Source organism: Mesocricetus auratus, unplaced genomic scaffold (assembly GCF_017639785.1).
Source record: "Mesocricetus auratus isolate SY011 unplaced genomic scaffold, BCM_Maur_2.0 Super-Scaffold_100010, whole genome shotgun sequence".
Classification (NCBI taxonomy): Eukaryota; Metazoa; Chordata; class Mammalia; order Rodentia; family Cricetidae; genus Mesocricetus; species Mesocricetus auratus.
The window spans coordinates 43,713,597-43,739,285 of NW_024429194.1; the positions used below are offsets into that span (position 1 = coordinate 43,713,597).

Below are 25,689 nucleotides of genomic sequence, written 5' to 3' on the forward strand. Positions count from 1 at the left end.
GGAGAAGAGAAAAGCCTTCCATAAGATAATGGAGACCACAAGAAGACAGAACTTTCCAGAGGATGTGAAGGGACGCCAGGGGCGTTGGGGGAGAGAAGGGAAGTAGAAAGCAGTGCCAGCAGACATTGGCCTTGCTCAGGGGCGGGGCTAGAGGAAACATGTCCTCTTAGTATTGGAGAGAGTGGCAGAATGGAGCTAGTTAAAGGGAACTGATTTAAAGGAGAACTTTGCCTGAAAGAAAAAAAAATGGAAAGAAATAAAAGAAGTGCTTACCAGGAACCTTAGTGGGCAGGTAGTGTAAGTAGAGCAATGAGAAGACAAACCTCTGGCTTCTTAGACTTTTACTAGCCCACCTGCTGCTTGCCTGTTCCTTGTAGTGTTACCTCAGAGCAGTTATTCCTAGTCCTGAAGTCGGCTGGAGGAGCCCCCCCCGCATCCACCAGCAGCGGGTGATGTGTGTGAGAATGGCCATCCTCATTCACTGTAAGCCAGTGGATGCTTGACAAGAAGGAGGAGACTGCCCAATCCACAGCTTTAACTCCGCTTCCCCAGCAGCGGGTGATGTGTATGAGAATGGCCATCCTCATTCACTGTAAACCAGTGACAAGAAGGGGGAGACTGCCCAATCCACAGCTTTAACTCCGCTTCCCTCCTTCGTTTTCTCTCATCCCTTCTGTTTAATTCCTTCCCCCCCCCTTTATTCTTCCTCCTCTTTCTTTGAGGATAGAATTAAGCTCTGTGCTGTGTGTTGAAGATGCTATAGTGAACCAAAGGGACGTAGTCCCTGCTCCCATGGTGCTTAGAAGAGGAACAAGAAGAGAATAAAATAGATAAGGAAGAGTGAAGTATCACTGAGACGGGAGGCAAGGACTGGGCTGCCAAGAGTGGATGGTGTGCACAGACACATCTGACAGCCAAGGAATTTTCCTACCCATCTTCCTAAAACTGCTTTACCAGAACTTTCCCCAGATGTTTATAGTTACTACTCTGAAAGACTCCAAAATGGAACAGATATTTGATAATTCTTGCAATAACTCTTAAACACCTACGTTTCATTATTTTGAATCTCCTTGGGTTATATAATTTTCTTTCTCTGTATTTAATGGGAGTTTACATGTTGCTAAACAAAGATCTTGTCACCCTCTATATTTTCTGTATGGTGGCCCTTTGTATCTATTCTATGAACCAAAACTTTGTAGAAAGTAATGTCTGTAACTGAACATGCACACATGTCTTTTTTCTTCCATGTCCTTTTTTCCTAAACAACATGGTGTGACAGCTAGTTCCAAAGCACTTATATTGTAAAAGGCATCACAAACAACCTATAAATTATTTAAAGAAGTAAGCAGACTATATACAAATATCACTCCATTTTAGGTAAAGTGTTTGAGTAGATTTTAATTATTCTAAAAATTAGCCTCCCACATTCTACTGACAGCAGATAGGCTGAATCTGTGTTTGCTTTATAATAGGGAATGGTCAGACTTCTATTCAGAATCGAAATCTAGCATCCAGAATCCTAGAAGCTGAAGGAAGCCCCAACTTCATAGAAATGAGGCATTTGCTTGGTCTGTATGGAGGAAGGATGATGATCTGAAAACTTGCTTTGTTCACCTTTAATGATAGTTTGCTGTTTGCAGGCAGGCTCCAGTACTATTGAGGCTCGGTGTCAGGAGACAACACATACTTTCACATGAAGGCAGAAATGAGGAGTCTCGTTTCACTGGGTATTATGATGGCGGTTTTGATCTGGTGGTGGAGGCATTTGGATTGGGTCATGAGACCTGACGGAGGGAACAGTGACCTTGGGTGAGAGTCCTAGGCAAAGCAGAAGTGACTCAAGTATGGATGCCAGCACCTTGGTGCAGGTTTAGCATATCTCCTCTGCCTTTTGTCCTGATGACCCCAAAACAACAACAACAACAAAAAGTTGGAAAGTATTCATTTTGGTGCTTGAAAGTGACTCAAATCCAAGTGGACATTTGGTGACAGTGGGATATTTTATGAATTTATGACTGTCAATGAATGGATGCCATGCTTGTGTGATACACTTCAAACTTTTGCCTTAGCCCCTGGTATGATTTTTCCCTCCTTGGCATTCAAGAAGCTACCAGATACTAGCTCTTTTCAGTCTAGACTTGCTTGGTGTAGCTGTTCTTAGTGCACTGTGGCAATACTTGGACCTGGAGAAATGTATTTTTAAGAGAATCCTGGGTTCCTCTGTTGCTCCTTCCGGGTTGCTGCCTCCTGGGCATTGATAGCTTTAAATGGGTAGACAGCATCCTCTCTGCGTCTGGTACCCCCTCCCTCCTGCTACCTAGGCTGTGGTAAACCCCTCTCTCATGATATTGCAGACTCCATAATACTGCTGTATTTATTGATTTTGCCAGCTGCAGTCATGGGGAAGTGTGTGGGGGCTGGGCCTGGAGCACGCAGTGAGCTGCTTCCAACTCTGTCTAGCTCAGGAGCTTTTATGGTCTGCCGGGAAGCTGCAGCCTGGATTGCCTGAGCACTCTATCCTGAATGAGGGAGCCTTGCCTCTGGAGCACTCCCTAGGTGACCAGCGTTGAACCCCAGCTGTAGCAAACAGAGCCCTTCCTTCATAACCAGGTGCCCTAGCTAGACATAGATTGCCACCCGCATCTGGAGAAGGGCCCGTGGGAGCAGTGACTGCCATTGGCTGCCACAGTTGGGTCACAAACTCCAGCCTACAGGAATGGGAGAGGTTTCCTCTTTGCTTAGAAAGCCAGAAAAACATCCACAGTAAGAGGCTACAAAAGAGAAAAACATGCTCAGGCCATGAACCTTTGGTTGGATCTTTGACAAAGCCTTTTTGAGAGTTTTGAAGGAAAGTGTTTCAACGTAAGAAAAATCATTTTGTAGGGGACATGTTTTTCTCATTATCAAATTTCAATGCCCCTTTCCACTGTGTGTGTGCCTGTAAATATGTGTAAATACAGATATATAGATAGATAAAGACATATAGATGTTAAACCTAATGATCAGGTCAGTGACTCACTGATAGTTACTTGGCGGGGAGACTTTCTTACCTTATTGGAGGCTGTTTGGGGATAGGATGTGTATGTGTATTGTGTTTTGATTCTATTTTGTGGTTTGTTGTGAGTGCTTTACGTCAGGAGTACACATCCGGAAAAGGAATGACTGAGAAGACTCTGTGAAGACCCATAGCTTCAGAAATACCACTTCCCTGAGTTGGCACCGACCACCTAGAGCAGCCACCAGGGCCTTTCAGTGAGGGCCCCAGGAAAGCTGAACCAGAGCAGACTAGCCATGTGACCTGCAGCTGAAAGCCTTTTCTGGGCCTTGCTGGTACATTTCTCACTGTTCCTGATCGCGTACCATGCACATGAACCCCCTGGTTGGGACATCTTTCGCCAAGCACACAGTGTAGCCTCCAGGCCCTCACTCATGTGGCTTTTACTTCAAGGATGTCGTCGCTCTGCCCTCTACTCTGTGACAGCTCTCATTTGTCAAGGTCTACCTCAAATGTGACTGTCACTCCACTCTCACTGACCTCTTGAGGAAGAGTGCATTGGTTCTTTTCCTGCGTTGCCATAGCAATGCGTCTATCCCAGGCACTAGTTACACAGATGCTAGATCACCTTCCATTGTTTGTGTTTCTAATCACAAACACAGCCCCAGCTCCATAGCGAGATGTCCTGGCTGGACCTGGACAGTGAACCAGGAGCATGAGAAAGGACGTTGACTGGGATAATAACATTGTTACAAACACCAGTGAAATATACCACGGGCAATCTACGGTGAAGTTCTGAGCTACAGGATCCCCAGAAGTCTCCATCAGCGCCTGAGAGAATGTAGAAATTCAGGAAGTGAGTGTTGAGTTAATTTCCGAGCAGGAAAAGATACAGTTCCTGCCTCTCAAAGACCCACAATAGAGACAGACACAGTGTGCTGCCTTACCAGAACCCTCTTTCTTCTCAGTCATCATCCTGTGGAATAGTCCTACCTACCAGGGAGTCTCACTCAGTCACCTCACAGAAGAATGTGCAATGAGAAATAAACATGACTGTACTAATCAAAATCTTTAAATATTTTCTTTCAGTTGAAGGAGAATTAATTATGTCTCTGCTGAGCCCACCAGGCTCCAAGAGATAGCTCCAAACCCTCGGACACAGATGGCCCTAGTTAATCCTGGGGATTCAAAAACAAAGCAAATAGACACGGATATGGCAGAAATCTGTGGGAAGGGGAAAGGATTCAGGGCATGGTAGTGGGATGAGAGGTTAGAGTTGTTAGTACACAACGTGTACGTGGGGGAAATTATTTTTAAAAATGTAAAAGTATATAGAATATCAGGAAACACGCTATTGAAGTACAGTCATCTAGTTCATAAGTGATTTTACTAAATATGAAAATGTTTTTATGTAAAATTTACCAGTTGTGCCACGCACCATGCTTAGCCTAAAAGAAGTTTAAAGCTTCAAGTTGCCGTGAGTCGCCATGGTTCCCACCTGATGTTCCAGGCTGCTGTCTCTGTATGCTGAGATGCTTTGTGAGAAAAGGGATCGTAGCCAGGGATGCCGAGCAAGAGCATTAGCCAGAAGTCAACGTGTGTGTCGCTTGTTCCGTGTTCCTTCCGGTCTCTCCTCCAAAAGGCTGTTTCCTCAGAATATGGGGGAGAATGGTTCAGGTCTTCCTTGTCAGAAGCTACCCTAACAGCCAAAGTTCACAGCAGGAAAGAACTGCGCCCATGTGCCTCAATTTTATTTTTCACTTTGTTTGGAATGAAAGCCTCAGTTTGGCTCCAGTGGGCCATCTGCTTATTGCATACACTCTGATTTTTAATAGTTTAAACATTTAGGTGATTTCATATAACCTTCTTGCATTTAAGGCTTCTTGAAAGAACTAAACCAGTTTACTGCAGTCCCTACACAACACCCCCCCCACACACACAGTCTTATTCCTTTCATGGCTACATCTTATTCCTTGTATTCCTTGGCCCCCTGCTTGTATTTGAGAACTATTGATTTATCAGGAAGGCAGCTATCCACAGAAATAATGCTATCTGCCACAGTTGGGCTGTGTCTGTGAGATGGGGTAGACACTATATGATAGTTTCAACTCTATCATGGAGATTCGTGGAAGCATGGCACTTTTATATGTAGGGGGATCAGAGTGGTAAATCCATCTCCTTTGTGGCTAGCTTCTTGCAGACAGGCAAGATTTGGCCATGAGAAGTTTATTATATTTACAGTCAGAGGATTTTCATGGTGTTGAAAAGGATTGTGTATAGCTAGTCCATTTTTATTAACACCTTTAGTTTCTTGGTAAAGAAACTAAGGAATAAGGATAGGGTGGCTCACTCTGAGGACACACAGTTAATTAAGCAAAGGGATCTGGAAAAAGTTCTCTTGACTTTGGTCTGCATCCCCCCCCCCCTTGCATTGCCCTTGGTATTACATGATTTTAAAAAGTGTGCTGCGGTTGAAAGACCTTGCTCCTCTGGACAGTCTGGTCGTCCCTTTCCCTGAAGTTACTAACAAAGATGATCTACCACCATCCAGATCTGAACCACACTCAACTTCATCTACAGTGTCCCTTTTCCATATAGTCGGTTACTACCAAATGACTACACACAAAATGCTATAGAATTAATGTTTGCATTCCAGGTTGGAATTAAAACCAATGGATCTTTGTGTTGGTGGCCAGAAATTTTACACCAAAGGGAGAGACGCAGTTCTGCTTTCCATTGCTCCCATTTCTCCTCCTCTTCCATAAAAAAATATGTTTACAGTTTTATTTTTATTGTTTTGTTTACGTGTACACATGTGTATCTATATAGGAGTATGTATGTGCACTTCAATTTAAGTGTCCTCAGAGGTCAGAGGTGTCGGATTCCCCTGGATCACAAGTTAAGATCAGTTGTGAGTTTCATTACATGGTTGCTGGGAACCAATTTGTGTTCTCTGAAAGAGCAGTGTGCACTATTGGTGTCTTTCTGTATATGTGTTTGTCTTATTGGTTGATGAATAAAACACTGTTGGGCCAATGGCTATTGAGGCAGGAAGATAGGAGGGACTAGGAAAGGGGAAGAATTCTTGGAATGGTAGGCAGGAGCGCCCACCAGAGTCAGTCTCCATGTAGCAGGCAAAGAAGTTTCAGGTCCAGCATTCTTCAGTAAGTCAATACCACGTGGAAATACACAGATTAGTAGTTGTGGGTTAATAATTAAGACAGAGCTAGCCTATAAAAAGCCCTAGTCATTGGCCAACAGTTTAATAATTCATATAAGTCTCTCTCTGTTTCTTTGGGGTTCAAGAGCAGTGGAACCCTGCCAAGCCAGAAACATTCATATAACAGGGGATGCCCCAGGAGACCAGAAAAGGACATCAAAATACCTGGAACTGGACTCACAGGTAGTTGTGAGCCACTGAAGATGGGTGCTGGGAACAGAACTCAGGTTCTCCAGAAGAGAAACAAGCCCTCTTAAGCGCTGAACTACCTCTCCAGCCCCTTTCCTCCTCTTCATGCTCTTTTCCAGTGTTTCTTTTTGATAGCTGCCTTTTCTATTTGATTCTTGAACAAAACAGATGAATGATTAATATATTGGTGTTAAAAATGAGTCAGGAGAGCCAGTGAGATGGGTCAGTGAGTAAAAGTGCTTGCTGCCAAGCTTGAAATCCTGAGTTCTGTCTCTAGGGCTTACATGGTAAAAGGGCAGAAGCAGCTTGCCAGCTCCTTCCTAAATGTTGCCTTCAGGCCTCTACACATCTGCCATGGCATGTTCACACACACACACACACACACACACACACACACACACACATCCCACAGTGTTAAAAAAGAGAGAAAAAAAAAGGATAAAGAGCTGAGAGCCGCCATTTTGAAGGGCAATGTGTGTGTGTGTGTGGGGGGGAATGTTGTGTTTCATTAATTAAAAATTCTATTTATTTAAAGCAGGAAATATTTTTTAAATAGCTGGTTGAGATCCCTCCTTTAATATGCATTGTAGTTCACATATATCTGGCATTGATCAAATAAATAAAATGAGGCCTTCAGTATACTCTGTAAGTTTCCTTTGGCCACACATTAAAAATTTACACTGGTTTCATTTCTTTACATCTCAGTAAATTGTGCTGGAAGTTGAGAGATTACAATGACTAAGTCCCATTTGCCTTCAGCAGTTTCACTGATGTATGAAATAACCGTGGAAGACTGAGAAATCACGTAATATCGGGGTGTTTTCTGAACCTAGGCCATCCATCCCAGTTTTACCAGAAATGAGAGAAAAATGTAGTCAAAAGCTAATGGTGTGAAGTTTGGGATCTGCTGATTTTAGTGATTTAGAAGATCCCACGCCCTCATTGGGAATTCTAATTCCTCAAAAATTTCTGAGGGATGTTCATGTGTTGTAATTTTAGATGGTACCTGAGACCCTAGCTTGAAGAGCCAGGGTTGGACCAGAATTGTTGAACTATCTATTATTTGCCAAAACCCTTTGATTCTATTTCTGGTTTAATTGGTGATTTAGCTGTTTAATTGTGGAAATACCAACGTTTTTACTAGGAATACATTGGAATTTTGATCCTTGCAGCCAGCCTATAGGGCCTCACAAGGGGACCCTCAGGAGTGAGATGATGAAAACCATTAAGCAGTTTTAGTTTTCCAGAATATGACTTCTGTTTGAAAAATAAATTCGCCATTCATTTCCTATGGATTGAATTTAAAGAGTCCTAGTCTCTTGCCTGTGTTCTAGTTATGACTTGATTCCTTATCTGCCAGCTTGGGTTTTTGTTATTGTTGTTGTTTTTGTTGTTGTTGTTGTTTTGTCTTGTTTAGAGCGATGTAAGGTTTCTATAGATTGCTGACTCAGTAAATCATGGGTTGTCATCTTACAATGTGCTTTTAAGAATCCTGTAGATATTCTCCTTTAAGCAAAAGTGACCTTTCCATTTATAGGGACATTAACAAATGCTGAGAGTGTAGATGTCATTTTTGTTTTTTCAAGAAAATAAGTCACATACAAGGAAGAACTTAAGTCATTGAAGATGAAACCAAATATAACCAAACGTGTGGCAGTGATAGACATATACAAATACAAAACATCAAAATTCCCCTTACTTAAGGCCGTGACTCTGCTAGCGCCCACATTCCAGGACTCTCAGTAGAGAAAAATATGTTTTCTTTATAGGCGAGTTTTATTAGCAGTGATGTTCCGGTATGTGGTTCAGGTTAATTAATGATGTAGTCACCCTGGTGTTTTGCCATGAGCTTTATTCCAGTAAGTAGGGCACTAAGAAATCACATTGGCTTATCTTGTCATACCAAAAAGAACTCTGTAATGCGGACCATTGTAATATGTTTCTGTGAGTTATGTCAACAAAGTAATTTAAGAATTCTTATATGTATACTGCCTTTGACTGAGAAATCATTCACGATAAACGTTAAGTGTCCTGTGCTGTGGCCTCAGTGGTTATGCACATTTTTAACCATTTTATTGGCTGAAATGATTGAGACCTCAAGGTTCAGACCACCCACAAATTCCAGAGGCACTGACCTTCATTGTATGAGGAGATTTGTACCAAGGGCCATTCGTGCCCCCCATGGGAGTTTTTTATTATTAATTTTTTATCATGGTAATGTTTTAAAACTTAATTTGGGTTGTGCCTACATAGCAACCTTCCTTGGAGGTTGAAACAACAAAGCAACTGGATTGGAAATTAGATTTTCCTCCTTACACAGCTAATGTAGTTCTCATCCCTTTGGGAATTCCCCTTTGCATGGGCTGATGATTTCTCTGAAACTCTATGGAAATTGGTTTAGACAGGAACAAAGGGGAGAGGGAATGGCAGTGACGATTCAAATTGGTGTCTCTTCTTCAGTGAGAGTCTGGTGTGCTCCAAAGTGCATGTCATCCGGCGTCAGTCAAGCCATCTAAGGCTAAGTGAGGTGCCAGAGTGACTGCCACGCAAACTTCAGGGTCCCTGCAGTTTAGTCTTCCTGTCAAGATGGGTTGAATTGTTAATTTGAAACCTGTACCATCTTCACGTGGTTCAGAAATGGGCCACACACAATTCTCCTTTTCCTTACACAGTGGAAAACCACCTCTCCTTTTCTCTTTTCTCTTCTCCCAGGGCATCCCGAGAAAGATTCCTAGTGCCTAACATAATGACTCAGAAAGGGAACAGCTTTGTGACCCAGAACCATGGCAGCTTTAGGAAGAAGCCTCCGAAATACATTGAAAAGAATATACACTTGCTGTCTGTGGTGTGCATGCAAACACATACACGCAGTCAAGGGAATCCTGTACACATACTGTTCAACAGTTTCACCTTCCGCTCTTGCTGGTTCAAACACCATCCCCTGTTAATTGAATTTTGGCTTACTTCCAATGTTTGAGAGCCCATACCCATGAAATAATGACATGAAATAAATAGTATCTCTCAGTAGAGATATCTTCTTATGTAAAATTTGTAAAGGGAACATAGGGGAGGGAAATGCTTCTATGTTTGGAACTTCCCGGAAAGATGGACAAATGGGCCAACAAAAGAATTTTTGAAGGACCTTGCCAGTGGAAGAACCCTAAATGGAAGAAAACAGTAGTTTCTGGAGACTTCTGGTTTGAACGAATTTTTCTATGGGAGGACTTCCTTGAGGTTTGATGCCTACATGGCTGTAATCCTTGAGACCAGATTGTCGTGAGCATCATGCTTGGAAGACCAATTGCCAGAGTTGCCTTTGTCATGGACATCCTGTTAGGTGGCAGCAATGGGAATAAATGATACAGGGTGGGTTGGGCCTCTCTCTGTCGTTATCCTGTTCCCTCTGGACAACAGTTAATAAGCAGCCATCATGCAGGTGCTGAGAGGGTGGCTTTTCTTCATCCGAGTGACACTTGCAGTACATGATGCAACGTGGACTGCTGAGGAGAAACAGGCAGGTGTTTGCATCTGTCTGCAACTGGAAAGGATGAGCAGCCAAGGAGGCTTTGTCTTCAGGAGAGGCTGCCTCCTTCCTGTTTGATGGGTGTGAATCAGCAGATACCTTCTAGGTGAAATGATGGAGCCTTCAGATCAATATGACAGTATTTGGAGATGGATTTCCTGGCTTGAGAGATCACCTCAAGTGTTATCTAAAATTCTCAGTTGAGACATAACTTCATTTATTTGTTCAACTATCATATTAGCTAGAGGTGGGTGGCAGCTTTTAAAAGACATTTTGCTGTGTGCTTGGGATTCTTTGGTGCATTACAGCCTCTAGTCTCTGGAACTACTGTTCTTGCAGGAAAAGATAGGTAAATATGAGAACTAAGAGTTGAGAGCAGTCCAGGACTTGATAAACACTAAACTGCAAGTAAAACAAGGTAGCATGGAGATGAGTGGTTGGGGTGTTTGGGGGCTGGTTTGTCTAGGCAATAGGCATGTCAAAGAAGGCCTGTCTGTGTAGGTAGCAATGAACCAAAACGTGCTACCTTAAAACAGTGCTGAGGCGGTAAGGCGGGAGTCCACATTCTGGGTAGTAGGAAGGTGGTTACTAGGACTTACAGAGGCACTTGGTCTTAGAGATGTGTCTGCCTAAGGAGTGAAAGAGAGGGAAGTGGGTGGGAGAAAGGCAGGTCAGTAGGTCATAGCAAAGAAGTAAGGGGTGGCAGGTGACTGGTGAGTTACCAGTGGAAGCCTGTGCATACGGGCCTTTGAACATGTGGTTCGCGTGTTTTGTAGAGAAGCAGGTGAAGACCTGCTCGGGGAGAGCTGGGGGATGGGATGGGCTGGCAAAAGGAAATGCTGAACCAGATTCTCAGGCTCGAGTTCTTTTCATCAGTGGGGCTGGGGTGGGAAACAACAACAAAACAAACAAACAAACAATGAAACCAACAAGAGCTAGGTGTCCACTTGTCCATACTGCTTCTCTTCTTGGTGTTTTCTAGAGGCAGGAGGTGGCAATTCTGTGAAGGAAATGGATTTTTCTTCCACTCAGGCACACACTCTCAGGGCTACCCCATGAAATAGAATTGCCTCTCAGCTTAGAATATGAGATTTATTCTGTGCTGTAAACATATAAATTTATCCTCAAAAGCCCTGAAACAGACATGATGCTGCTTATAGCTAAAGCTTCATAGGAAATATGAACCGGGACGACCACCCTGCCTCTTGCGTTTTTTTTTTTTTCAGTGAAGCGTTTTTGTACATTCCTACCTCCCCAGAATTGTGATCACTGATGGCTTTTCAATTGAACCTAGGATTACTTCGCTGGTTCCTTCACCTCCCCACCCGTTCCCTCATTAAATAAATGCATGAAGCAGGTCACAAGTCAGGAATGGGCCCAGATATCTTCGAAGCTCCCACACTAGCTAAGTTTACATTTTAGATGCTGATGAAGTCAATAGCCACGTGGAGGCAGGAAACACAAGATTGTAGCCTTCTATAAACAGGAATACTGAGTGTTCCAGGCTCCGTGTTCCTGTTTGGAGGGAGGTCTCATGACACCATCAAGGGTCTCCAAATCCCTTCCCTTCAGCACGGTATCAACAGTGAGTACCATACCTCGTGCTTCTGACCCTGCTCTCCAAACGCAGGTCGAACTTTCAGTCTGTTTATTACTATTTTAAGAGCTGTGCATATTTTAGAAGTTCAGTCCATTCCTCCAGGAGATGAGAACACTGAGCTCAGAGAGGTTAAGGTTGCTCCATCATGCGGCCACCTTAAATATTTTACGAAATCAATTCCACGGGCATACAATTACACAAAATCACAACTGTCCGGAGCAAGAAAAAGCAGCTCAGGGCTTGCTTTCATTGTGCCCTTGGCTGCCATTTTCCCTGGTCTGAGGAGTACAGCACTCTCCTTGTACCCTGCATTGTTTGTCATATTCTGCACCAGAGGTTCCTGGAAGCTGTATTTTCAAAGTGTCCTCTGTGATCGTTAGCCACTAGATTGCATCTGCCACTGAGGGCCCCAGTGGGCTTTGAACCTGTTGTTCTTGGGAAATTCAAGCTGTGAGAGGGAGAGGAGAACACTGTATGTACCTGTGTGCTACAGTGCTTTGAGTAAAAGAAGTAGTGTGTGTGTGTGTGTGTGTGTGTGTGTGTGTGTGTGTGTGTGTACTGTGGAAGAGCATATTTAACTAACCCAACTGAGAAGGATGTAACAGTGTTCTAGGAGGGAGTCAGTGAATTAAGTTTACCTTTAAAAAAATCCCAGTAGCCTGCGTCAGGTTGTGGAGTGATCTGGGAAAGGAAGAGGAGATGATGTCATTGTTTCTGCATGTTCCTGTCCTGGCTGCTGAGAGTAAAGGGGCCCAGGGAGTGTGTAGAGGGTGTGTGAGTGTGTATACAAGGTTTATGCAAGGGTGGGGTGCATAAGAGTGAGCTCTAAAACAGGATTAATAACCCCTTGTCAGACCTTTCTCTGTGACTGTCTTTTTCAGTAATTTTAGTTTGAATGAGAGCTCTCTAGCCAATTAATGTTTATTTGTTTCTTTTGGCAAGGCACGTTGGGGGAAGGGATTGAGATTGGTGAGTTTAAATTTTTTGTTTTGCTTTTGCATTTTGGAGGAAGTGAGTAGTGTGAGTTTGGATTTTCAATGATGCCTTCCCCCTTTCCCCTCTGTTAAGAGGCAGGAGGCAAGACATGGCCAGCTGGTGCCTTGAACTGACACAGGTGCAGAGGCTGTGGGGGGTGGGGAGCCAAGAATAATTACAGGTTTCTGAAGCATCAGGCCTTGCCTGACACAAGCGCTCGTCAAGAAAACTGCTCTTTATGGAAAATTAATGGTGAAGCTGAACACCCGTCAAGTTCTTCGTTGTTCTTGGGACACCATCAGTGGGAAAAGAGGCCTCTACTAGGCTTTCGGGCTCTGAGAAGCCCTCCTTTCTGAACAGGAACTGCTTAGCATTGTCGCCAGCTATAACAGACTTTTCCTTCCGGGCTATCCCATAGGGAATTGCCTTGTTTAATTTTCGGATCTAGTCCTTTGCGTTTGACAGCAGTATATGGGGGTCATTTTCTTTGACGCTTTGTGAGTTTTATTTGTTCATGAGCATGTGATAACGACTAAAAGTGGGACATCTACTGAGACTTAGTTTGGGACTGCTAAGTAGCAAATGGTAATTCCACCTCCTTGACCCTGAATGGTGACTTGGTTGGAAGAGATGGATTGAGGAGAACAAAGCATCTTCTCTATCTCGGTGTTCAAGAGCAATGGTATCCAAATCCCAAAGCTGGAATATAGTTTTGTTCCATGGTTAAGGAACAGTGAGCAACCTTTGTGAGCGCCAGCTCTGGACTTTGTCATCAAATACATTTGACCACAGATTGTCTTCAGACATGCTTCCAGGTGTTCTGAGAAGTAAGACCTGGAAAAACAATGAAGAACCCAGTTTAGAGTTCTGTTTGTGCTTGGTCCAACTTGTTCCTAGTTGGTGCTATTAACTTAAGAATGGATGTTAAAAGTAGGGGAAAGGCATTCCAAGTTGAGGAAGGAGGAATACCTAGTCTTCCTTCTAGAACCCCAAGCTCATCTTTGCATGAGTTGTGTGACTTTAGTGTTTAATTTGGTTTTGAGTTGTTTGGACAATTTGCTTTATGCATAGCAACTAAAGATCCCTCCAAAGATGAAAGGGATATTTGAGAATGCTGCACATCATGTACCCAGGGAAAGTAGATTCAAAGACACCATCCTCTTCCCTAACTTGTAATTGCATCTCTTTTCTTCCTGGCTTCTCCAAGGAAAAATATACAAATATTTTCTTTGTATGTTGGAAACCATTTGGGGAGGAGAAGCCCTTGAAGAGGCTTTGATAGAAATTTCTTAACTTCCATGTTTGTTTAGAATTAAGTTAATTTTCACAGCATTGTCTCTCAGAATTTACAGATTACTAGAGGGAGATGTTTTAATTTGGTTTCAGCTCTAGCAACCAGTTGATGTGAGACAGAGTCAGGAAGAATGTGATCTTGCATTGCCTATAGTGGCCTGGTTGTTTTGTGGAGTTCAGCAGTTCTGACAGCAGTGTGTAATGCTATTGTACCTATGTAGTGTTCTGTTGGTGTGTTGTTGTTGTTGTTTTTAACCTAATAGTTAAAACATGCAGTAAGAGATTTTTTACTTACACTGCATTCTTGCTTACTCGAATTTTTAGCAGAATTCTTTCTTTTCCAACTTTCTACCTTAATGTGCTGGTGATAAAAATCAAGAAAAGGTGTCTTGGGACTGACTTTCTAATCTGTAGGAGGTGGATTAGTGACGCTGGTTCATATGCATTTTCTGTCCTGAAGCATGCTCAGTGTGGCTGTGCTCATTCTCAACTGACTTCCAAATGAATCCAAGTGCTTGGAAGCTGAAGCTCTCCCACAGGCTTCTGGGTTTGTCAGTGGTTGTTTTTCTCATCTAACCACCGACAAAAATGGTACCAAATTTCTCAGGTTCCTTTTCTGTCTTCCAATTCTGACCTAATTTTAAGAGTAGGATTATGTCAACATATATGATCCTGTCGTTCTTTGAAGAGAACAAAGCCATGAAGTTCCTATCCATATCAATCTTTGTAAATATTTTTGTTGTTTACAAGAGTTGGATGAGCCCTCCTCCTCCTCCTCCACCTCTTCCTCTTCCTTCTCTTCTTCCTCCTCCTCCTCCTTCTTTTTTGCTAAAAAGTTGAAATATAAACACATCCACCCAGTCTCCAGGAGGAATGTTTTAGAAAATGTCTACAAGACCCTGATTTCCCCTCCATCAGTAGCTTGTTTGGTATCATGCTGAATTTCCATTCTGGGATGTGCCTGAAGATTTTAAACCACACACACACACACAGTGTGAGCTTTAGGGTCCTCCCTGGAGAAAGCAAGAGGTTGGTTCCCCTCTTTCTCTCTGTGAGCCTCTTTGGGGACTGTGGCACCATGGTTAATAGCACGTGGTGAAACCGCATATATTAATTGGCAGAAAGAGGTTCCCATGGGCAGCCAAGTGCAGTTCACCTGTGTGTAATTACCTGGGTGAACATTCTTGCTTGGAACAAAAGTTCACCCCTTCCTTGCCAGGAGTTGATCTGACAGGAAGCACATACAGCTCTGCAGGTCTCAAAAACTGGCAGGTCGCATTTCTCCTTATTTTTGCATCTGTATGGTTTTCCTAAAATTGTCTTATCTCTGTGTAGATTTAACTCTTGACCCTTTTAGGTGGGACCAGTAGGAAGATTGTGATAAAGGACAACTGTCAAAAGGACCACAAATGACCATTGATTGATTAGCAAATTAGGTATTGATTACTGACCTTTTATTTCTTTGACTTTGCATTATTCCAGAAAAAAATCATTAGCAAAATGCAATTCACTTTCCTCTGATTTTTTAAATTCAACTTGCTAACTTGAATGCACATAGAGCCAGAGACTCCAGATTACTTGTTATGCTACAGTTATTAAATAGTATCAAAAATACTTTACCTATAGCTTTGTCTTGTGTTCAAACTGAAATAAAAAATAAAACTTTTGTGCCTTAAAAGGTTTTAAAGGGGGTGGACCCGGGGAGCCTAGGCTAGAGCTTGTACTTCTAGCTTTTAAGATCATAATCTTAAGCATCCAGACATCCCGCCAATCTGTCCACGCTTTGATTCATTCTGCAGATATGTTTCATTGCCCAGGCTTGGGGAGGAGTGTCTTTCAACATTTGGCAATCAGCACATTTTCTCAGCACCATGTTTTGTAGACCAGGGCTTCCTGTGGGAGATAGACTCCATGCTGAGATTGGAGTTAAGAACGATTATTGGGAGGGAAGGTGAAAGATTTCGTCAAGCAAGTGGACTTGAGGGAAAGGAAAGAGGAAAAATGAGTGAGAAAAACCCTTCAGGGAGGTGCCTTGGGAGATGGTAGCCGTTTACCCTCCGGAATGGTAGGTTTGGTGTAATTTGTGATACAATGGGCATGAGTAGAACAAAAGCCATTTGGTGACTTTGGCATCGTACAACAAAGTGTTTTACATTTCTCTTGAAACCATGACAGTAACTGTTTACTGCCAATGGGAGAGGGGTTTTGATAGATTTGTGTGCTGCAAGACTGGAATTGTCTTATTCTCCTTCAACTTTGGTTTCTGGAACTTGTCATAGAAGTAGAGGGTATGGGGCCTGGAGAGATGGCTCAGTGGTTAAGAGCACTGACTGCTCTTCCAGAGGATCTGAGTTCAGTTCGCAGCAACCACAGGGTGACTCACAACCATTTGTAATGAGATCTAGTGCATAGGAATACATGCAGGCAGAACACTGTATACATAATAAATAAATAAATCTTTTAAAAAAAGAAGTAGAGAGTATGGCAGTAGTAGGTTTGAAGTATTTTAAAAATGATCTGTCTTTATCATTTATTTATTTGTATGGTATGAAAGAGAGACAGAGAAGGAAGATTTGTGTCAAGGTGCCCATGTGGAGATCAGTTCACTCCTTCCACCCATGGGTTCTAGGAATCAAACTCAGAAATCAGATCATCAGGAAGGGCACCTTCCCCCAGGAGCCATTTCACCAGCCCGTCCTTCCTCTCTTTCTCTCCCCCTTTCTCTCCCTCCCTCCCTCCCTCCCTCCCTCCCTCCCTCCCTCCCTCCCTCCCTCCCTCCCTCTCTCTCTCTCTCTCTCTCTCTCTCTCTCTCTCTCTCTCTCTCTCTCTCTCTCTCTGGCTTTCTCTAAAGACAGGTCTTGGATTATTACCTTTAACAAGCTTGTTTCAATGAGCAAAAGGCAGTGAAAACATGAAGCGAGTCATGAAGGAGCTTTTAGGATGAGTGTTTCAGAGGCATCTTCGGGTGATATTTATTAGAAGAATGAGCGAAGAAGCCATGCATCTCCAAATTGGGATATCATAGTCTTCACGGAGCTCATCTGTGATTCTTAAATACATAAGAAAATCACTTAGCACTTGGGAACATTCTTCCCCTTTGCCAAAATTAATGGTTTGTTCAGGATTCAGGCTGATGCAAGGGATCAAGCCTTAAGTTGTGTTGTTAGTTCGGCTGCGAGAAGCTTCTGTCACCAAGGTGAGGTAGCAGACGGGAATAATTTGTGTCATTAAAATGACATCTGCTGACCCAGACTCAGAGTTTGGTGGCTATTCAAATGTATAGCCTAGAGATATTACTAGCTTGCTGATGTTTATTTTATTCTCCCCTGTCCCTCCAATATATCTAACTATAGTATAATTATCATTGCCGGGAAATTATCATTGGGAAAAATACTATTAGCTAATTTATGTACTTTATTTGAATTGCATTATTTTCCCAATATCGTATTAGTATAAGATCCATTGTATTTAAATGTCATATCATATTGTCTCTTTATAACAACTTTTCAACCTTGCTTTATAGTTTGTGTCCATGACATTTGTAACTGGCCAGTTGTTTTGTAATGGATTCTGTTTGGGTTTGTCTGATGCTTTGTCATAATTAGATTGAGTCTATGTATCTTTGGTATACCACAGAATAATGTAGTGCTCCATTGAGCATATCATACAGGGGTGCATGTTATTAATATGACTTGTCACTAGTATTGTAACTATGAACAATGAATGGTTCAAGTGGTATCTGCCAACTTTCCCCACTGAGAAGTAATGATTTTTGTCTTTGGATTTAGCATCTGGTTAGGAGATACTTTGACAGAACAAATACCTTGTTTCTTCTGTTTTCATCTCTCACTTGAGCCTTCCTTGATTAGTCTTACTTTGTATCTTTATTGCTTTGTTGTTTGCCTCATGTTGGTTTTTTATTACTGTCAACATTTCTCAGTATAAATTGTAATTTTATATAAGGAAAAACTGATCTTTTCCCTCCAATTATTTATCATTTTTATAGTAGTGTGGTGTTTTAATTTATTTGGGTTATAATCCATTATCATAATCAAATTCCTTCTCCTTGTCCAGATCTGACTACTGAAGACTTCTGTAAGTTAGAAGTATGATGTCTTTACTGCACCCAACTTCCCTTATGAGCAGTCCTTTATGTTTCTTTGTCTTCTGGTATCACAGGATCTTCTAGGCTTGGCGTACAAATTTATCCCAGTCTATGAAACAAGTGTTTTTTCCTAGTGAGCCCTGCCTCTCTTTGTTGGATTATCATATTTAGTAACCAAAGCCCTTGTGCCATTGCTATTGGGGTATCTTTACCTTTAAGCATTCCTAGTGGAAAGAGTTAGATGATACTAGTGTGTATACTTGTACATCATATACACATTTATTTCTATATGGATCTGTATATATATATTAAACATATATTAAAATGTATGGGCACACAGTAGTGACTAATTTCTGATTAAACATTGAAAGCATTGGTAAGGCAGTGTTATAGATATTAAAAATGACATTGCAAATCAACTCTGTCTTGGATATAATCTCATCATAACATTCTGTGTACTCATAGCATTTTAGTTTCTATACTCTTGAAAATAAATTCTTTAAACTCCATATCCTAGGTTCTGACTGAAAACATGTCTTTTATCTCTTGTTTTTAAGAGTAATTACAGAGAATGGATTTCTCAAGATAGAAATCCCTCCGTACTGACTTCATGGGGTTTTCTGCACCTTCTGATTGACACTCAATGGAAGATACCCTCCAAATTACAGCCTTTCTGAAGTAGCTCAGATTTTAGAGATGTTGACATTTCTATGTTCCTAGTGTAAAGACTCCCAGGAGGCAAAGCCTGGCATACTGGGAGCACTATTTTTTAATATCCTTTTACAATAGTATCTAAATGTGGTTAACATATTCCAGCTTCTCAGAACTTACAGTATGAAGGGATCTGAGCTTCATGGCAATCCATTTATTTCACATCTTTGAATTGCAAACTATATAAATAGATAGGGTATAGTAAAGCACCATCTGTAGACACAGCAACTAGGTGTGTGACGACATTAATCCTTACACAGGAGACAGAGAACTAACCACCCGCCGGATAGGCAATAATCCATGACGCAGCTGATTTTTGCTTGGAACATATCTGAGTCTTAAAACTCTAGTTCTCCTCTTTGGGCAAAAGGGCAAGAAGCAATCTGATTGTATACTCAAAGCCATGTTTTAGTGGTCATTTCTAGAACTGCCTGCCTCAGCAAGATGAGCCGTACTCTGGGCTGTAATGTAAACCTCAGTAAATTTAAAAGGCTTGATATCTATAAAGAAATAAAACCAAGAAACAGTAATAGATATCTAGAAAAAATCTCCAAATATCTGGACGTTAACATGCCTTTTACTTGCTCCCAGTAATGCTGGGTTCTTCTTCTGAAACAACTATAAAATAATGAGCATACTAGGAAAACATCTACATGAAGGTGCCGGAGAGGTAAGAGAAGCAAATAGATTTTTGATGACAAATGCGTGAGAGTAGGGGAATTATGCAGTTATGTTCCAGGTTTTCTGTTTGTTTTGGACTTTAATCTTCACTAGGTGTGAAGGATGGGGTAGCTGACTTTTCAAATGTGCAAGAGAGAGAACGGCCAAAGCAATAGTAGTTGCATCTTTGATAAATATCGTGTACTTGTTGGGTTCCCAGCACAGTACTTGATGGAAAACGGTGTAAATGGAGAAGGAGGAGCTTAACAGTTTCAAGATTAGGATTTTATAACACAGAAGTGACTCCACTAGAGAGATGACTGAGGGCTTCAACAATGGAAAGAAGGTGATAATCCATTGCAATCAGGTGGAGAAAGAAAGGAGGGAAATGTTCAGATATAGAATTCAGGAAGGGGTCCGGGGGGGGTTAATGCAAATTCTAGACCGGAGAAGATGGGAGCATTGGGTTATTCATTTCTAATGTGAAATACCTGGAAGAATTGAGCCAGATACCTATTTGGTTGGCAAGTAAAGCACCAAAACTTAGTTTTCAGGTAAGCCTTCCTTGATGAGCACCCCACCTCAGACAGTGAAGATTCCTTCCTGACTGATCCCTCAGGCACTTAAAGACACACTTACTTTGTGAATTTGTGCCACTTTTCTCTCATGACTGGTTACTCTGTACCTACATCACAGAGATCTTATGACCACATCCTGTATCCTATAAATCCCCGAGCCTTGCTTCAAGCATGGTAGTTGTATGAATACTTGTAATGGGAATGTTGAATGACTATGGCAACCATTTATTAGTTCTTTGCATTAAACACCAGCTGTGAAGCCCAAAGCTGATTTTTAGTTGTAAATCTGTTTCTTATTCAGAAATACAGAGACTTACCTGGTCTGACTAAACACCAGTTGGTTTAAATGTTACCAAAGTAAAATCCGTGACAGACACAACATGACTAGGTATTGTCATCAGAATATGTTCTGAACAGAATAAGTTCCTACAGCCAGAACACTGGTTGAATAGAACTGCTATGAAGACAGTAAATTTGGAAGGAGTCACATTTGAGTTGCCACTAGCATTTCTCTTTTGAAGCCTTTAGGAGACAGAGCAGAAGTGAGGTGAGTGTACAAGTCAGCAATGTCATTTCACAGAAGAGTTTGGAGGAGTAAAATTGGGGAGAACTTTGAAATACAAACTTATTTTTGCCATAAAAGTGCTCATACCATCATGCAAGGACTTTGGAGCACTTTGGTTTAAGATTTGCTAAAACTAAAATTTTGGGCACCTATTTACCACTTGAAAGTTTTTATGCTATGCTTTATAATCTTCTAACTTTCATAGGTCTTTCACTCACTACCAAGGCCAGGCTGGCCAGGGACTCAGAGGTCTGACTGCCTCTGATTCCTGAGTGCTGGAATTAAAAGTATGCATCACCACACCTACTACCTTAAGTGCTGTCTTGGAAATTATTTTTACTGGATAGTCAGATGACATGCAGTCAAATTGGATCGCATCATGCCTCTTGCCACACGGTGGAGTGCAATTGCATTTGTTATAATGTACTATGGACAGTAGAGGTTTTGTCTTATGTCTCCAAGATTTTATAATAGGCATTCTGTGGAATAATATCCATTCCTTGTGGATATAGAACCCGCCTCTGATTACACATGGGTTTCTGTGCAGATCAATTTGGAAAGTTGACTTAGCTTTGTAACTTGTTCAAGTCTGTCTTGAACACCAAAGTTGGTACCATGAGCAATCTTTGATTCTATTTCCATCTTGCTTCCTTGGCAAATCCTAACTGCTGAATTTATGGAAACGAATGAGACTGTGATTTGGGTGTTGAGGGTTTATGGATTTTGCAGGCGTAAGATAGTCCTCTGGGGCTCCAGTGTTCTGTCTACTACGGTAGCTGAAGTCATCCATGTGGCCCTTCCGAACACTTCAGAAGTACTCAAAGAGTAAATACTAAGGCATCAGACTGCTAGGCAAGAGCATTTTCAGACATTGGCCATGAAAGCCTTTATCCATTCGCATTTGACTCCGGGTGTCCTTTGCCTCTGATGGTCACTTCTCTTCTTTCTTCCCCCACAGACATGCCTTGAGTTGGAACGCTACCTCCAGACAGAACCCCGACGGATCTCTGAGACCTTTGGAGAGGACTTGGACTGCTTCCTGCACGCCTCTCCTCCCCCGTGCATTGAGGAAAGCTTCCGGCGCTTAGACCCCCTGCTGCTCCCAGTGGAAGCCACCATCTGTGAGAAGAGCTCTGCAGTGGACATTTTGCTCTCTCGGGACAAGTTGCTATCTGAGACCTGCCTCAGCCTCCAGCCAACCAGCTCTTCTCTAGACAGCTACACAGCCGTCAACCAGGCCCAGCTCAACGCAGTGACCTCATTAACGCCCCCCTCATCCCCTGAGCTCAGCCGCCATCTGGTCAAAACCTCACAGACTCTCTCAGCCGTGGATGGCACAGTGACGTTGAAACTGGTGGCCAAGAAGGCTTCCCTCAGCTCAGTGAAGGTGGGAGGGGTGGCGGCAGCGGCAGCCGTGACACCAGCTGGAGCAGTTAAGAGTGGACAGAGCGACAGTGAGCAAGGAGGGGTAGGGGCTGACACATGCCCTGAAAACAAGAAGAGGGTCCACCGCTGCCAGTTTAACGGGTGTCGGAAAGTTTATACAAAAAGCTCCCACTTAAAGGCTCACCAGAGGACTCACACAGGTAGTGGTACAAGTAGGCCGCAGGTCTTTCTTCCTCTTTTGCGCATTCTCCTTGTGGTGGGATGGCTTCTCATATAAGAGGTTGTCTTCATGCTCACCAGGAAGGCACAGAGGGGCAGGAGGGCTGGCAAGGGAAGTGAAGGACTCACTTCTGACACTAGGGTCTCAGGTTCTCCCGGAACAGGACTTGGTTTTCCACTGCCTGTCTGAGGGGAGCTGGTTTCAGAGGCAAGGCCAGCCCCAGCAGAAAACCAGGCAGTTCTGAGGCTAAAGTAAGGCAGCTCTGGTGGTGCGATGCACAGACACGTGTGGCATTCCCAGTCCCTCCACACTGGCGTTTGCTGTTGTTCTGTGAGTGTGGCTCTGCAGATTTGATCCACATTAGAAGTTGAAGAGGTACAGTTCAAAGCATCCACAGTTACACAAGGTAGCCAGGGTGTCCCTAGTCACTCTTTTCCCAGCCTCCCTGATTTTTTATCAAAGTCACCAACAGCAGGAGGGTTTCAGAGTTCATTAGATGTGATCATCCTATAATTAATTGGCATCTCCTCTTTTGCATTGTTCTCTGGCGCGTGCTTTATGGAGAGATGGCAGAATTGCTTTTTAATGAGCTTGTTACCGAGAAGTTGCTAAAGTGATTACATGGCTCTGTGTGTGGGAAGGGTGGTGGGTGGGGGAGGGGACAGTATATTTCACTCAAGGTTTCTGTGCTGATCCCAAGGAATCATATTGGTCTTTGGGGCAGTGGGCTCATTTGGAAGTGAGGGGTTCACACAGAAAAGAGGGTGATTGTCATTTTCCTTAAGACTGTCTGGTTTTGTTGTTGTTGTTGTTGTTTTGGGGTTGGAGCTGAAGGCAATGTCTCTTCTTGGTCTGCTAAAGTGCCACGAGGAGCAATTACTGGAATTGGTGGTTTGTAAGTCGGTGGCTAACAGCACATCACTTGTATGGTTCTTGTGTGCTGCTTAGGGAGAATCCCCAAAGGTATCAGAGAAAACAAGAATGTTCTCAGGGTAAAGTAGCTGGTGGCCTGTGAGGTAAGAGTAGTGCCTGGGGCCAGATATGATGGTGCAGGCCTTTCAGTCCCAGCACTCAGGAGGCAGAGACAAGTGGACCTCTGTGAGTTCTAGGCTAATCTGGTCTAGATAAATGAGTACCGGCCTAGTCAGGGCTGTATAGTAAGATCTTGTCTAACAACACAACCAAGCTACCCAACACAATATTGCTCCAAGGTCTCTCTCAGCTCTGATGGTTAAGTAGACTGGGATGTCTTTGTGTGACCATATACAGTTTTTCTGAAGGAAAATGTGTACTGTGTGAGGAGAAGCCACCAGTTTGAACCCCAGTGGTACTCCCATGCGGTGAGGAGGACTAGCATCGCGGCTGCGTCCTGACTTAGGCATACATCCATAGGACTAAGCTGAGAGCACTATGTGAAAGCTAGCTTTGTGGAATGGTCTCCCTAACATATCCTTTCATGGCCCAGCTTCAGATGTCCCTCAAGTTCTCCAGTTCCAGGCTCTAAAGTCAATGTCTCCTTCTGTTGTCAGTCCCTGTCTTGAGACTGTTTGAAATCATTTTAATTTTTATTTCTTCCTTCATTGAGTCAGAGAAGAAAGTAATGACAAGATTCTCCAGTAACCCCAGGCTACAGAGCTAAACTCACTCCTTCTGTGCCTCAAGGAAACCAAAGAAAGCAGAGTGAATCGAGAATGTTGAGATATGCAGGGTTGTGAAATGCATGCTTGTAGATAGCTGTCTTCCGGAACATCGGACACTAACCAGGCTTCTACCTCTTGGATAGAAAGAAGCTGGGCAGCTCTGAGGAACAGAGTTGGGGGAGAGTTTGGGACACTTTCTTCTTTCTTTCCACTCTACTACCCCAGCAGAGGTGCCCAAAGGGTAACTGTGACGACTGATGCAATATTTGGGGATTTGTTCTTTGAAAATGGCTACTCAGAATGAGTACCAAGGTGAAACTTCCTATGCATAACACCTGCAACCACTTGCTTTGTGATGGATTTAAGTGCCAAGATCCCTCACCACAGGAAATGTACTGAATCAGTCAGTGTGCAGTAGGAGAAAGGCAGTATTGACTAGCAGTTAAGCAGGGCAGTATCGTCAAGTCCACTAGGGTTTGAGTTCTGCCTCACTACTTCCTAGCTTTATGACCTGTACAGATTGTCTACTCTGAGTTTCCATCTCCTCATCTATGAAGGATAAATACATCCACATCATAGTTAGCTTCCAAGATTGAGTGAGCTGTCTACTTGGCAGACAGTCATAGCTCATTAACAATAGCAGTGGAGTCGTTTTGTTATTATTATTACTATTGTGGTGATTTGGGTAATGACTCTTGGTCTTGACATTGGTTAGTGATAAATGAGTGAAAGGAATCAGTTAGCTAGAACTAAAGAAAGGTTGAGTGTCCTTAATCACAAATTCCAAATGTTCCAAACTCCAAAACTCTTATCGGGTGTGTATGAATATGTGTTTGTGGGGGTTGTGGGTGTGTACACACACATGCCTGTGGAGGCCAGAAGTCAGCATTCAGTGCCTCCCTCAATCTTTTCTCCCCCTTCGTTTTTGAGAAAAGGTCTCTTACTGAACATGGAACTCACTGTTTGGCTAGACTGGCTGGCCAGTGAAACACTCAGGATCCTTCTGTCTCCACTTCTCCAGCTCTGAGATTACAGACCACACCTATCTATCTATCTATCTATCTATCTATCTATCTATCTATCTATCTATCTATCTATCTAACATTTATCTATCATTTTTCTATTTACTCATTTATTGAAAATTGGTTCTTTTCTCATACTATATATCCTGGTCAAAGTTTCCTGTCCCTCCACTCCTCCCATCCTCCCCCTACCTCCCCTCTCTCAGATCCATTCCCCCTTTGTTTCCCTTCAGAAAGGAGCAGGCCTCAGGGAGACAACAACCAAACACAACAAAACAAGATACAATAAGACAAGGCAAAACCACTCACATTGAGTCTCAACAAGGCAACACAATAGGAGGAAAAGAGTCCCAAGAGCAGGTAAAAGAGTCAGAGACATACCAGCTCCCACTGTTAAGAGTGCCACAAAAACACCAAGCTAATAGTGATAACATACATGAAGGGGATCTGGGGCAGACTCATGCAAGCACTGTGCTTGCTGCTTCTATCTCTGAGAACCCCTGTGAGTCCTTCTTAGTTGATTCTGCAGACTATGTTCTCATGGTGTCCTCTAGCCCCTGTGGCTCCTACAATCTTTCTTCTTCTTCCTCAGGGTCCCCTAAGCTCTGAGGGGAGAGGCACTATGGAGATCTCTTATTTAGACTGTCTCTGGCTGTGGGTGCCTGCATCCTCTTCTATTTGTTGCTAGAGAAAACTCTCTGATGACTACTGGACGAGGCACTGATATATGTGTATAGCACAGCATCATTAAGAATCATTTCACTGATTTTCTTTTTAATGTGAATGCTGAGGATCCGAATCCAGATCCTCATGCTTATGTGGAAAGTGTTTGACCCACTTGAGTCATCTGTGCAGACCCTCTGCAATTTTTTGAGATCCCCATTTGACACCACAAGTACACAACTCCACACCTGACTTTTTACACAAACCATGGTATAAAATGCAGTTAAACTAACCATAATGTAAAGTATTACCTTCATGCTATGTGTATAAGATGTCTATTATGA

The 25,689-nt window shown here is 42.8% G+C and overlaps 1 protein-coding gene across 1 annotated transcript in view; it reads left to right on the forward strand.

Annotated features, from left to right (window-relative positions):
* The window catches only part of Klf7 (Kruppel like factor 7), an 85,079-nt gene that overhangs the window by 20,566 nt on the left and 38,824 nt on the right, over nt 1-25,689 (forward strand). Inside the window, exon 3 of the mRNA XM_021227419.2 lies at nt 21,373-22,000. Coding sequence (XP_021083078.1) covers nt 21,373-22,000 — 628 coding nt within the window. The remainder of the gene's footprint in view (nt 1-21,372; nt 22,001-25,689) is intronic.